A 14,226-nucleotide genomic window follows, 5' to 3' on the forward strand; every position below is an offset into this window, starting at 1 on the left:
ATCCTTTCAGAAACAAATGATTATTACAGAGGAGAGACTAAGTAGTTTTGAACAAGTCTCTGGTATTTGGTGGCTTTTGTCATGGGATTTGTTCCCAAAATTTGCCTCTTCCAGTCTGGGATCAAATGACTCTTTGCACACTAATCGTTTGAAATCAAGCTATAATAAAAAAAAAAATTGATCCTTATGTTTCCATGGCTTTTGAACTATAGATTAGTCTAAATCTCCTTATGTTGACTGTCATACGAACATTAATTGGTTCAGTATTTTGCTCATGTATTATTATAGTACTCAAAATATTAAATTAACTGGATTCAGTTATGTAAAAATCACACTATTTCAAAATGTGAAAATACATAAATTCGAAGGTAAAATACAAAATGTTACTTTTCATATTGAAAACCAAAACATTTTCATTTATATTTTTTGTTGCATTTGGAGGATTTGAATTGGTTTATGCAAACACACTGCACCATCTTCATAGCCCCTTTGAGAAATTTTGCACCACTATGGAGTGTTCAGAATTTGTCATCCTCCAACAATAAAATAAAGGTTCTAAAATAAGAGAGAAAGTGTCAGATAGTTTTAATAGAGATCATGTTTTGGGAACTGTCTCAGAAATGAGGCCATGCTTATACTGACAATAGAACTATGATTACACTTAAGATCACCCATAGAAGGGTGCAGAAAAGCTTTGTGCTTAAATAACTGGCACATTCAATATAGAGTATTAATTGCACTGAATTTTTTAATAGTTGTGGTTTTTGTCTTCTGCATTGTATGTCTGCAACAAGGGTTGAAAAAACAGAATTTGTTAATGCTATTAAGAGCTATCATAGCATTAGACTGTATTTGAATAGTAAATAAGTGCTTTTGAAAATGAGCTAGTTCTGTAAAACCTTGAAGCTAAATCAGAAAAAATTATTTTGGAGATAAGTGAATCTGTCTGAAATTAGAGCTGATTTTTTTTCAAGAAAATAAAATCAGATCCCCAAAATACTTATCTTTGTTTAAGGACTTATAAAAGGTTAACAGTTCCCTTAATGTTTTAAGGTAACTGAACAAAATAGGTTTTCAGATTAATTTAAGAAGTCTGAGAACTCTGGTCTGAATAGCATTATTTTTAATGCAACGTATTCTTTCATGAGCAGCCGAATGTAGAATTATACATTTTTGAGCCATGTGTATTGTATTGATTCACTAACTAGACAGTGGTTGGATCCCTGCACTCATGGAGGCACAGGCAACCCCAGAGGCAGCAAGGCCAAGGGTCTGACCCTATACTGGCTCACAGATTGAGACCAGCTGCACTGCTGTGCACAGCAGTGTCACAATCCATTGGGGGCTATTGCCAACGGCCATAATTTAAAGCAGTTTATGTGCTACTCTAAACAATGTAGAGAAAGTATAGAGCTGATCTGTGAATCAGAGAACCATAGCTTGGTCCTTTTCAAGCTCATGCTTCACTACTGTGTCTGTATAAGATTCCAGGATTGTCACTCTGTTTGTGTGTCACTCTGAAACCTAGAATTTCTGCTGAATCAGTGTGAAGCAATGGAAAAACAGTACTGGCATGGTTGAGAACTCTTGTTTAGAATATAACTAGGTTCAATCATCACTGGGACTTGTGATCTGTTACCGTCCAGTTTTTTAGTTGTCAGAATTTTTGGCTTTTTTACACTTCTTATGAATTACACCCATATGACAGCACAGGCTTTCACCTAGTAATAAAATTGAAATTTTGTTGCTCTGTTAAACTGGGTGGTACCAGATTTGCTTCCTGCTAAAAGAAAATGTATACTGAACAATTAGCTTTGACAGCAAGATGTTGCTATGCTTTAATAAACTATAAGCCTATGCAGGGTAAGGATAATATCTATCTATGTTTGTACAACAGCTAGCACGATGGCATTGAGATCTATTTTTCAGCCTCTTGGTGCTACCACAATATAAACAATAAATATATTAAAAATAATAATATAAACTTATCTGCAGCCGCTAAACTGACAGAAGCCTATTTAGTATGTGTTCCAATGAATAATGGTCCTCAGTTTATTTTTAAAGTTCTTTATAAAGCTGATATTTCAGCCATCAGTTTTTAACAGGCATCCAGAAGGCGTGAGCCAGAACATATGAAGCTGATGATTTAGAGAATTGGCACAATCCCCTTGAAACTTGTGTGCCAGATTTCTGATCACTGGGAAATATTTTCTTATTCCTGATTAGCAGTTACAGGAGGATTTTTTCAAATGTTCTAGACAACTCATAAGGTATGTATACACTTCAGGGGTGTGATTCCCAGCTTGAGGGGAGACATACCTACACTAGCTCTAAACGCACTAGTGAGCTAAAAATAGAGTTTACCCATGGCAACGAGAGCTGCAGGAGGGGCTAGCTGTCCTGAATACATGCTTATCAGAGACCACAGCCACATACTCTGGGTGGCTAGCCTGTCCTGCCACTTGCACCACTGTGGCTACATTCTATTTTCAGCATGCCTTCTAGCTTGATTACAGCTAGCCTGGGTATGTCTCTTTGAGCTAGGAATTCAGCTCGAAGTGTCGACATGCCCTATAGTTCCATCAGACAATTTTTCCTTAAAGTTGATCTTAAATTGTGGCTTCTAGTAAATCAAGTTGTGTTCACACAAAACAGTTAATGTGTAGGTTGTGCTTGTACTGTACCTTTTGATAGCAACATATTAACCACTGTTTAATCCGTTACTACATCCAAACCCAAAATCTCACCTTTTGACAGCATACAGTTTAACTTGCTTCTCTTTACTGATCAACAGTAGGATTTTGTTTTAATATTACGGTATTTAATATTTAAATGTTGCTGCTGAAAATGAGCATGCAGTATATTATCTGTGAGTAATAGTTCTTCTCATAATAACTAAGGTTGGTTGTTAGTTTTAGTTACTGGAGTTTTAGATACAGTATGAAAATGATTTACAGTGCATTCTCTTTCAGAGTTTGTTCACTTAATATGTATTGTAAACAAAATTAATTGAGGTGCTAAACTGCAATTGATGGATGTGTAATGTTGCTGATTTTAGACCTAATGCTAAAGGACTCTTTGGTTTTGACTTTTACAGAATACACATCTCCTCTTTTTCCCAAGACAACGTTTATGAAGTCCAGCCTCCTAAAGTAGATAAGAAATCAATTGATATCTTCCATGCTCACATCCAGGCTGGCAGAGGCATCATGCAGCCACTGGTAAAAGAAGACATCCTCATGTACAGAGAGTACATTAGAAACCGATATATGTGAAAACGGACTGGATTCAACTGTTTAGCATTGCTGGAGCGATGGTACAAATCAATTGAGAACGGAAGTCGAAATTCGGCTGTTCTGTGGTGGTAAAACCATGGCAATTATTTATCAACCTGTATCTTTCTGAATGATTTCATTTTTGAGATATTGTGTGCTTTGCAAAAATAAAAATGTGACTGAAGATGTATTATCTTTGGTAAAATAACAATATGTCTAAAATCAGAAAAACTAAATGCAGCTGCAATTAAATATATAGTAATTTGAGATAAGAAAGTAAACATCAAGTATTTAAACTTAGCATTAATTGTTACATACGGTAGTACAGTAGTTTCAAGAAAAGAACTTAATTACCACATTTAGCTTTTGACAGACAAGCTGTTTGCAGTCGAAAGTTCTGTCATTTGTTGAAATTGTTTGTTTAGCAAAATGTTTGTGTTTGTAGCAAAGATGGAAAAGGTGTCAGTTTGGCCCATGTATGAAACTCAAAAGTTAAATCTAAAGTAACAAACTTCGTAGCCATAATCCACCTCCAGTGTAGTTCTATTGCAGATAGCAATAGTGGAAGCTGTAGAGACCAGACAAAGGTGTTGTAATGATCTAATCAGTGTGGATTTCTGTCAGATTCCTTTGAAGGATAGTGACATTATAATTATTGTGACTTAGTAAACAACGTTGAGAAATGAATGCGCACTCTACTTAGAGAGACCAGTTTCAGACCATAAAATAGCAGCTTCAGTCAAGATGGGCTCTGCCTGATGTACTGAGAGATCTCATGGTCAACTGGATATACCAAGAATTTTTCCATCTCTGGACTGGTAAAAAGTCAGCAAATTAATAACTTTGAGAAACTGAATACTGACACTTCTTCTCATCCCAGGCAAGCGTGGCCACAACCACAATAACTAGCTGCTGCCAGCAGACTGGAGCGCCAGATATGTGGCTGCATACTGCAAAGCATATTCTAATGTTTACAGAGTAAGGAACTGCTCTTGTAAGTCAGTAAAATTGATTTATTAAAGTAATTGTGTATGTCTGTGCTAGCTAACCATAAATGGGATGTACACTGTTGCACACTACCTCCTGCCTCTTGAGCCTATGCAACCAATGGGTTATGGGAGGGGATAGGACTGGGGTACAACAGTGTTCTCTCATTGTCTACATCATGCAAATTATATGAAATTGAGGTCCCATTAGCTCAGGGAATAGCAGGTGTCAGGAATATATGTAGGCAAAACCATTGTATCTGGTGCTTTAGCAAATGAGCTTATAAGGGTGGGAGTGATTAGGATTTCCCATAACTCACTATTGCTATCAGATACAATTTGTTTTGATTGTCTACTGTTAACTGGCTCCCACCTTGACACTCAGTAGACATGTGCCATAGTCACCAGAAGTAGCCCCATACAGAGCCCCCAAACAGCCGTTTACAAGCTCTTGAAAATTCCAACAATAATTATTTTACCAGTTGGGCCCTTCATGTATTGAGAGCATGAGTTTGTGTTTAGCAGAGACAAGAATGAAATTTTAACTCTGATAAGATAACACTTAGACTGCAACTGTCAGTTTGAATTATCTCTAGAAAATACATCTGCTAAGAGTGCTTTGCACTCTTTTGTCCAACATAAACAATATTTTACAAGCAATCAAATACCCACTGTGAAAACAACTAGGATGAAATCCTGGTCTCGCTGTAGACAATGCAAGCTTTGTTGTTGACTTCAGTGGTGCCAGGATTTCCATTCTCGTGTTTTGTGTTGCAAGGTGCAAGAGTAAATAGACTTCAAAGAATACATATACCATCTAAGGTTATGCCTCTCTATTCTGTATACATGTATTCAGATTTTAATTGATTAAGATCGCATTTCCATTTTTAATGAGTAACGTCTGTTAATACAGTGAAAATAGATAATTACAGCTGCAATTTACGTCTTTCTGCACAGGAAATTTGCTGTTTTGTAATGCATTAATTTTGTTAAATAGACGAATATTTTGTTTAATAAGGTACTGTAACAGAGTGGTTTGCCCCTGTGGGGGAGGCTGGGACTAGCCAACCCTGATTATAGAATGAGGCACACCTGGATAGGATCAGGTGATTTCCCATAGAAAGCGGCAGGTGGCTCCTGTTAAGGGGGAAGCTCAGAAAATTATGGCAGAGTCTGCAGAGAATATGAAAAGGCTCCTGTAGGGAAGACCCTGAGACTAGGAGAGTTGTCCCAGGCAGGGCGGCCTGAGAGAGACCCTGACCAAGCAGGAGGGAGGCTGCGAAGGACTGGAAGAAGGGAGAGAGAACTTGGGTTGTGTGGACTTATGAGTGGACCTTGGGGTTTTTTGAGGTTTAATTTCAGTTTATTTTATATTAACAAACCCAGTCCCCAAGAAGACTTATTTTTTTACCTTGAAAAAGCCTGAAGTGAAGTTTATTTCAACAGTCCATGAGAGAAAACTAAGATAAGCTGCCTATAGCGTGCCCATAGGCCACAAGGGGGCACTTGGGAGAAGCCAGCTGGTAACAGATACAATACATCTTTATTTAATTGCTGTTAAATTCTATTTGAATTTTCCCACATATAGTTTCTGCCATTTATCCACAAATTAGGCAGTAGAGCTAAACAAACTGTTCCACTTCCTTGTTCAGCAGCAGCAATCTTTGCAACATGTAGGTTTCAGAAAAGAAAAGAGCACACTCAAACTTTAACTATCCAGTATAGAACTGTTTTGCAGGAAGAGGGTTGCAGGGTGTGTGTTTTTCCTGTTTGTACATTGGAAATCCCCTTGTTAATGTCCCATTACATGTTTTGTGGCATGGTAATTTTGTACTGCTGTTGTGTCCTCTTACATCTTTTACTGTGTTTATACTCTTCTTGTTTCTCTCTTGATTTGGAATGGATATAAAAGACAAGCAAATACTAGCTGTCTGTGCAAGTCTGAGTATGTAAGTCGTACTCATCACCATGGTATCTCCATCTAAAGAGGTCAGTGGACCTCTATTGTCAAATAATAATCTATCTGCATACAACCTATCTACTGCAGATTATTGGGATAAGTTCAGACTGCTACTTGCACGCTAGCTACAGCGTATGTTAAAAGAAACTTCCAGCTGAGTAGTGGCTAAGACAAGAACAAACTTCCCTCTAACTCTGTCAAGAATGCTGCTGCTGCCTAACCAGCATAAGGAATCTGTTCAGCTGAACAAGGAGGTATACTTGATGTACACATAGTAAGTGTAGCTGGGTGGAGGACGCTGCTAAGCAGCTAAATCTGTAAGCATTTCTAAAACACCTGTTACTGTAGTACCTTAGATTAGGTCCAAATCCTCAGATGTGCCAGAACTTTGCCATGTAAGAAATCATTATTATATACATCATATATTTTTGCAGGAGAAATAGGTGGAGTGTGGACAGGAGTGGGAGTGTGTTCTACCAGCTGTCCCTCTCTGTGGATTAAAGTGGTGTTTTTTTCACTTAACTGTTAACGATCATCTTGTAGTATTTATCTTTATGGACAGATAAAGTTGTAAAGTCATTTCACCTGAGAAAAGTGTCATCCTTCTTCCAAAAGACATTAAATCACTCCGCATGTGTTTGGAGAATGCATTGAGGTAACATACCAAATTGTGCAACCTGGATAGATGGGTTCAGATTCTTTCCTGTATCAAGAGCTGTTCTCAATCTGAGGATGAGGGGGCATAGCCATCAGAGACATGGTTATGATTCCATTCTTGGACCAATGTACATTGGCCCCAGCTCCAATGTTTTCAAGGGCTTCTCTGGCCCCCTCCCACTATGATTTGCCCCATACTCCAGGTGGTACAGAGAGGCTGGCATTGGACCTGGCTGTACTGGCTCTATACCTCCTGGACACTGCTCATCTGAGGACATGTTGGGTCTTTCCCATTCCCTTTGTGCTATAGTAGTTGACTTGGACCAAAGAGTGTGGCTGCTCATATTTACTGTATTCTTTTCTTCTAATTGGGTTTCTCTCCATAGAAACATAAAAGTATCCATATCTTTTTCAGAGAAAGGAACTCCCAAACTGAACCTGTTCTTTCAAAGAATTTAGTACATTGTGGAGTGTGACCTTTCATATGTTGGTGTCAAGTCAATTCACTTTGTATAACAATCGATTTTATCCTATAAGCTTGCAATACCGTTACTGGAGGAAATTAATATTTTAAAATTTCATTCTAAACTATAGTCTGTAAAGAGCTTTGGGCTCTGTCTGCATGAAAGGCACTAGGAAAATGTAAAGGTGTTATAATTATATCACTTTATTACAGTATTCAAACCTCACAGCACATACCATCACTAATTTATTGATTTATTAGAACCTGACATTTCAACTTAGCTAATGCCAAGTACAGTAAAAGCTGTGTTATCCGGCACTTTACCAACTGGAACTAGCATTTCTGATCTTCAATAGGGTTGCTAGATGTCTGTTTTTTGACCGGAATGCCTGGTCAAAAAGGGACCCTGGTGTCACCAGGCAGCATCACTGACGGGGCCATTAAAAGTCTGGTTGGCGCGGGGCTGGCAGGCTCCCTTATCTGGCTTCGTGTGGCTCCCTAGAAGTGGTGACATGTCCCTGCTGCTCCTAGATGGAGGAACAGCCATGGGGGGCCCCAGCCCTGGTTCTGCAGGTCCCATTGGCCAGAACTGCGGCCAATGGGAGTTGCAGGGGCAGTGCTTGCGGGCAGAGGCAGCATGCAGTACCTCCGCTTAGGTGCAGCAACGACATGTTGCTGCTTGCCGGGAGCTGCATGAGGTGAGCGCTGCCTGGATCCTGCACCATGAAAACCCTCCCATGCCCCACCCTGATGTCCTGAGCCCCCTCCTGCACCCAAACTCCCCCCGAGAGCCCACACCCAACTCCCTCCCTCTTCGTTAACCAGAATTTTTGACTTACTGGCACCCCCTACCCCCCATTCCCGCAATATGCTGGATAACAGCTTTTACTGTATATTAATCCAAATAAAAATCATTTTTTCCTTTTACTTCAATTCAGTTGTTAATATATGTTATTTCCCTGGATAGAATGGAAAAGTATACCTGCTAAATATGTCTCAAATTATTTTCTTCCTTTAAAGTTCATGCTAATGATCATGCAAAGAATGAGAATACAGCCTGGATTAACTATTCACAGAGATATTAGTTATTCTGCCTCCTCTTTGACAGTCTCAGGGACACTACAAAAACACAGTTTGCAGGGATGACTATTAATACTAAAAATATTTGTCAATTTCAAACTTTCATTCTCTGGAGAATGAAGATGAGCTTAACATAGTGGAAAAAGAACATCTGTTAAACAAATATGAAAGATATTCTAAACACTACTACTGACAGAGAAAAAGATAGTATTTGATATTTGTATTGCATTTTAAAAATAATAAACAGGAAGCTATCATTGTGACAGTCTGACTCAATAATACAGTTTGGTATTTAGACGAGAGGCAGATTTTTTTCATGATAAATTCTGTTTTTAATTGAACACAATTTAAACTTGATCTAAAGCTTATGTCATTGTTAAAGTAACCATACATAATTTTAACTACTAAGCTTGCTTTATGACAACTTTAAAAGACTGCCTTCTTCATGCATTCAGATATTGAGCTGTATGTCCCGAACTACATGAATAAGCCAGACTTCCTGCTTGAATTTCTTTACTGATGCCTGTGCTCTGAGCATATTTTAAAACTAATTCATATTTCTAGTCTGCCTTAATGTGACAGGGTGGACTAAGCCCTAAGGCCTCCTGCTGGAGCCCTGCCACACCATGCCCCAGAAAAGGGCAGTGGAGAGGGTCCTCCAAGCTGCCTAGAGAGGCGGTGTGGGACACAGCCAATCAGAAAATAGGCTGCAGAGAGCAGCCAATCAGAGCCCAGCAGGCTTGTATAAAAGGAGCTGCAGGGCCGGAGTGAGTTCAGTCTGCTGGCAGGGACTGGGGGACCGAGATTTGTAGGGACTGAAAGGGCTGCACAGATCAGTTGCTGGCAGGGACCAGAGGAACCCGAGACTAGCTCCTGGCTGGCTGCTGGGACTAAGCAGGTAGTTACTGGCAGGGATTGGGTGAGCAAGGATAGAGTTTATGGCTGCCTTCTTGGACTCAATTAAGATGGTCCCTGGAGAACTGGAAGGGAAACAGCACAAGACAGCTGTACTTATAGGGTACCTGGGTTGCAACCCAGAGCAGTGGGAAGGACCGGTTTCCCTGCACCAGCCACTGGTGGAAGTGGCTATGCCCTAAGGAAGGGAATTAGAACTGTGAAACCCCAGGGAAGGGGGCCACACTGGGACTGACTCGGTGAGTAGTTGTGGTCAGCAAACCAAGTCCAAGAGGGGTGGCTCAGCAGGAGAGTTGGGGTCACTGAGGGTCCAAGTAGATGTAAGGAGTCCCAAGGGAAAAAGCCATCGAGGTGCTGCTCAATTCCAGAGTAGGAACCTTGCAACCTAGCCAGGCCAAACGGAACCATGTGATGGGCCCTGTTGGACTGTTTTAGAAGACTGAGCCCAGGGAGGGCTGCAGGACATTGGGGATATTTTGGACTTTGTACCCTGGAAGAGGTTGGTTTGTTTTGCACATGGACAGAGTGTGACTCAGGCCAGAGGGCCGAGTCACCGAAGACTCACCTGACAAGCGCAACAGCTGACAGGGGACACCATGAATGGGGAAAAGACTGTAGGCACACATACACGTTGCCAGGGGGTGTTCACGAGAGGTGGGTACCACCCTGTTACTTACTTATTTAATTTACATAAATTGAAGTCTCCATCTAGTTCCTGAAATACGCACAATGCTATTGCAGCTACAGTTACAGACCTTTAAAGCACAAATGCTGCAGGTCACATTCATGTTATTCACTTAGAATTGATATCCGTAAAATGCTACAGAGTGCAAAATGCACGAGAGAGTTAGGAGAGCAAATAAAACCAGGAGGAATTGGAGAAAGTATAGTGAGAATAGCGAGTCAAATTTTCAAATGGCGTATTTCCTGAATCAGATTTTTTTTGTTCCTCTCTTTCCATTATGATCTGTGTTCATAATGTTTACCTACTTGTTACAGTGACTAATGCAGTAAAATAAAAAATATGCAAAAACTAGTTTTTGGGGGCAGGGTTGTATTTTCTTGGAAAAGCCTCTTTTAGAACTGGAAATTTTTCTTCTTTTGAGTGTCCTCTGCATATTCCCACTCATGGGATACTCCAAAAGGTGCAGCCTGAACTGTAATTCTGTTAGAAGTAGCTGTTGGAGCATCCACATGCCTCTTTGACCCCCTCCACCCCCTTCACTGGACTCTGGCTGTTTTAGGGTAAGGGTTTAAAATGATCATGGTGCTACACTACCTCAGTTCTTTCAACCATGATCAGCTGGATGGCTACATAGTTGCTGTATGATCCTTACGGATCCCTAATAGCTAGACAGCTTTTATAGGTTAGTTGTTCCATAAGTACATAGTGCTGCATAGTATTTTCTAGAGATAGTTAAGGATAACATGTCCGATCAGAAGGCTAAGAAGCTTGGATTCAAAAGATGTGTCTCATCTGGCATTCCCAGCATCATAGGCACTGACTCCGTGGGTGCTCCGTGGCTGGAGCAGCCACAGGGAAAAATTAGTGGGTGCTCTGCACCCACCAGCAGCCAAGCTCCCCTTGGATTTCAGATTAAACACTTTTATCAATTTTGCTTCCGCAGGTTGTCTCTAACTTCTATAATACCTTCTTTTTCCCTTCCGATCAGTTTGCAGTTCTGGATGTAAAAGAGACTTACTTTCACTTTTCTCTGAGACCATGTTAGTTCCTGAGAGATCCTCAGTAGCCAATTTAGTTCCAATGGCTAGGATTGCTGGTGCTATACATCAGCTTCATGAACTGAGGGAGTTTCTTAAAATGAACTTGCTGAAATTTCTTCTGAGAACATAGAACCATACAACTGATGCAATTTAAATTAGGTGGCATTCTCAGATAACATCTAAATTCCCTTTTGTGGACAGGTAAGTACAAACAATGTACTAAAAGCCATCCCAACTTTCTCTCTAGACTCTTGCATTCTCAGTATGGAAGCAAGCATACTTGGAAGACAATTTTCCAAAAATCTCTTAGTACACATCCTTTTAGTTCATTTTGACATCTCTGTCGGGGTCTGTCTGTATCTGTGCATATAGAAGCAAAACCCACAAACATGGCCATAGGGGATTGGACCAGCCATACACTGATATATGGCTGGCCTGATCTGCTATGACCATCCTATCTGTGCAAGTGACCAGTACCAGCTGTATCAGTGTTACCTAGGGTTTTCAGAACCCAAAGCAGTGGTAACTTAACTGTTTCTCTCCAGGTGGTGTCAGGAATAAATCAATGGGGACACAGCTCCTCTGTCTGATAAATGATTGATACAAACCAGAGTTCCTTTGCCTAAAACTACTCTTTTTAGTAGGTCTCAAGCACATACATATATTTAATAGCCCCTAATAGGCTAACAATTTCCCTAGCAATAGCCAATAACAATTAATTAATTATTCTTATCAGCAAAGCAGCTTCAGCCAAAAACAGACAACCAGAATCAAGGTCAGTTTTCCACATTTCCCCTCTTCTCATGAATCTGTCCTTTCACTTTATCTATCCCAGTACGTAAAACTGCAGCTTGCAGCTATTTTTGTTCTGTCTGCCTAAGCAAATTATTACTATGTGGTGTCCTCACTTCCAGCTTATGGAGGGCTAAGTGCACAAGATAGCTCTGAGTTATGTCAAATCCACTTCTCACATCAGTAGAAGGTGCAAGAAGAAACCACATAGTGGACAATTATGGTACTCGCAGAGGAACTTTCCTACTTTGTATTAGGAGTTGGCTTATGTTTGAGGCATGAGTTTTTGTACCCCTTCCAAAACTAGGGAGTAACCAGAGGTGAAAACTTCTCCACGGCAATAGAAATAATGTCCTGGGCAGTGAAGAATCTGCTACCTTTCAAGACAGTTCATGTAAGGGATACAGAAAAGAGGAAAAGGGAGAGTTGTGGTGGTCTTCCTAGTCCTCCACTGGCCCAGAATACATTTTGGACTTGCTAGATAGCCTAGGAATGCCTGCAGTTAACAGTCTGGGCATTAGAAGAGAAATGTAATTCAGCACAGATTCTCCATTAACCTCTGATACAGTTTGTATCCAGACACAACTCAACCAGGATATTTGATTCATTAATCTGGTCTAATTTATATTTCAGGTCTGAAGGTTAACAGAAAGCTCTTTGAGGCAGGGACTGCCTCTTTGTTTGTGGAGTATCCAGCACAATGGGGCCCTGAACTCTAGGTGCTAGTGTGAGGCAAATGTTGTAATAATCCCAAAGTTCTGGTCATCTCAGATACACTGGAGTTTCTCCAGGAGATTTAGTTGGAGTCCTACAACTAAACACCTTAGAAATGTGAGTACCAGCCATAGCAGCATTTTTTTATGCAGGCACTTTGGATCCTCTATTTGAGTATCAGTTACTAAATTCAATCACAATGACAAGTTAGGCAAGCCCATGGCTGGCCTTTACCTTTACCTCGGAAAGGCAAGTTTTGGAATTAGTTCCCTGATCCAAACAACCACCACACTTCCTTTGTCATGAGGAAGAGGTTGTTCTTATAACTCCAGAAACCATTGTGTCCAAAATAAGTTCCTCTTCTCACACTTCCTGAGAAATAGTTCTCACATCACTTTGTTCTAACCACTGGAAGGTGGTGGTGTAAATGTGAATTCCTAGATCTCATGCATATGGAGTACATATGCCAATTGTACTCCGTTCATCTCATTCTATCCAAAATGCCAAGGCTTTAGATGCTCAAGGTTGCTGCAGGCAAGACACAAAAATTCTGCACCAGGCATCTGCGAAACTATTCACAGAAGTCACTAGAGCACTGGGGGGGAAATGTATGAGCCTCATCTGAGGAAGATCTGCAAGTAAATTTACATTCCTTTGAAGAGGAATGGAAAGGTGCTACTGGGTTGGTTCCCACCTAACCCCTTTGTTTGTAAAGCTCTTGCTTTGGGAGGAACATTCATTTCTACCTATTATTTTACTATAATAATTAAACATTGTTTATCCTTTCCCTCTGTAGGCAGTGATAATTTTAGAGTGGAAATTGCACCTGTCACAAATAACAGGTTCTTTATTCTGGCAGCTATTTGTAATTAATGAAGAAGATGAGATTGGTGAAGCACATGCAGTGACTATGCAGTGACTATGAGTTTTAGTTAATACGGACAAATATAATATACCTAAGTATAAGAATAATATAAGTACAGGTATAATTGTTACTTACTACCTTATGAAGACCATTTGCAATAAAAAGGCAAGTGGCAAGCACAAGCATGACCATACTGCAGCTTTTGCCATTCTGTGTCATTTCTGGTGATCCACTATTCCACCATTCCTGTTTTTATAGACCTCTATCATATCCCCTCTTAGCCATCTGTTTTCTAAATTGAACAATCCAAGTCTTTTTAATCTCTCCTCATATGGAAGCTGTTCAATACCCGTAATAATTTTTGTTGCCCTTCTCTGCTATTTCCAATTCTAATGTCTTTTTTGAGACGGGGTGACCAGAACTGCACACAGTATTCGAGGTGTGAGCATACCATGAATTCATATAGTGGCATTATGATAATTTCAGTTTTATTATCTATACCTTTCCTAATGGTTCCTAACCTTTTAACCTCCTAACCTGGTTAGCTTTTCTGACCGCCTCTGCACATTGAGCAGATCTTTTCAGAATACTATCCACAATGACTCCAAGATTTCTTTCTTGAGTGGTAACAGCTAATTTAGAACGCCTCATTTTGTATGTATGGTGGGGATCATGTTTTTCAAGGTGCATTACTTTGCATTTATCAGCATTGAATTTCATCTGCCATTTTGTTGCCCAGTCATACAGTTTTGTGAGATCCTTTTGTAATTCTTCACAGTCAGCTTTGGTCTTAA

At 40.0% G+C, this 14,226-nt stretch overlaps 1 protein-coding gene across 4 annotated transcripts in view; it reads left to right on the forward strand.

The window, feature by feature from the left end:
- FIG4 (FIG4 phosphoinositide 5-phosphatase) overlaps nt 1–9,939 on the forward strand; it is a 169,676-nt gene extending 159,737 nt beyond the window's left edge. For all 4 annotated transcript variants that reach the window (XM_074948227.1, XM_074948228.1, XM_074948226.1 and 1 more), the window contains one exon: nt 3,098–9,939. In XM_074948227.1, the coding sequence (XP_074804328.1) occupies nt 3,098–3,275 (178 nt within the window). In that variant the 3' untranslated portion in view covers nt 3,276–9,939. The remainder of the gene's footprint in view (nt 1–3,097) is intronic.
- The last annotated feature ends 4,287 nt before the right edge of the window (nt 9,940–14,226 follow it).

Source organism: Natator depressus, chromosome 3 (genome assembly GCF_965152275.1).
Source record: "Natator depressus isolate rNatDep1 chromosome 3, rNatDep2.hap1, whole genome shotgun sequence".
NCBI classification, from domain to species: domain Eukaryota; kingdom Metazoa; phylum Chordata; order Testudines; family Cheloniidae; genus Natator; species Natator depressus.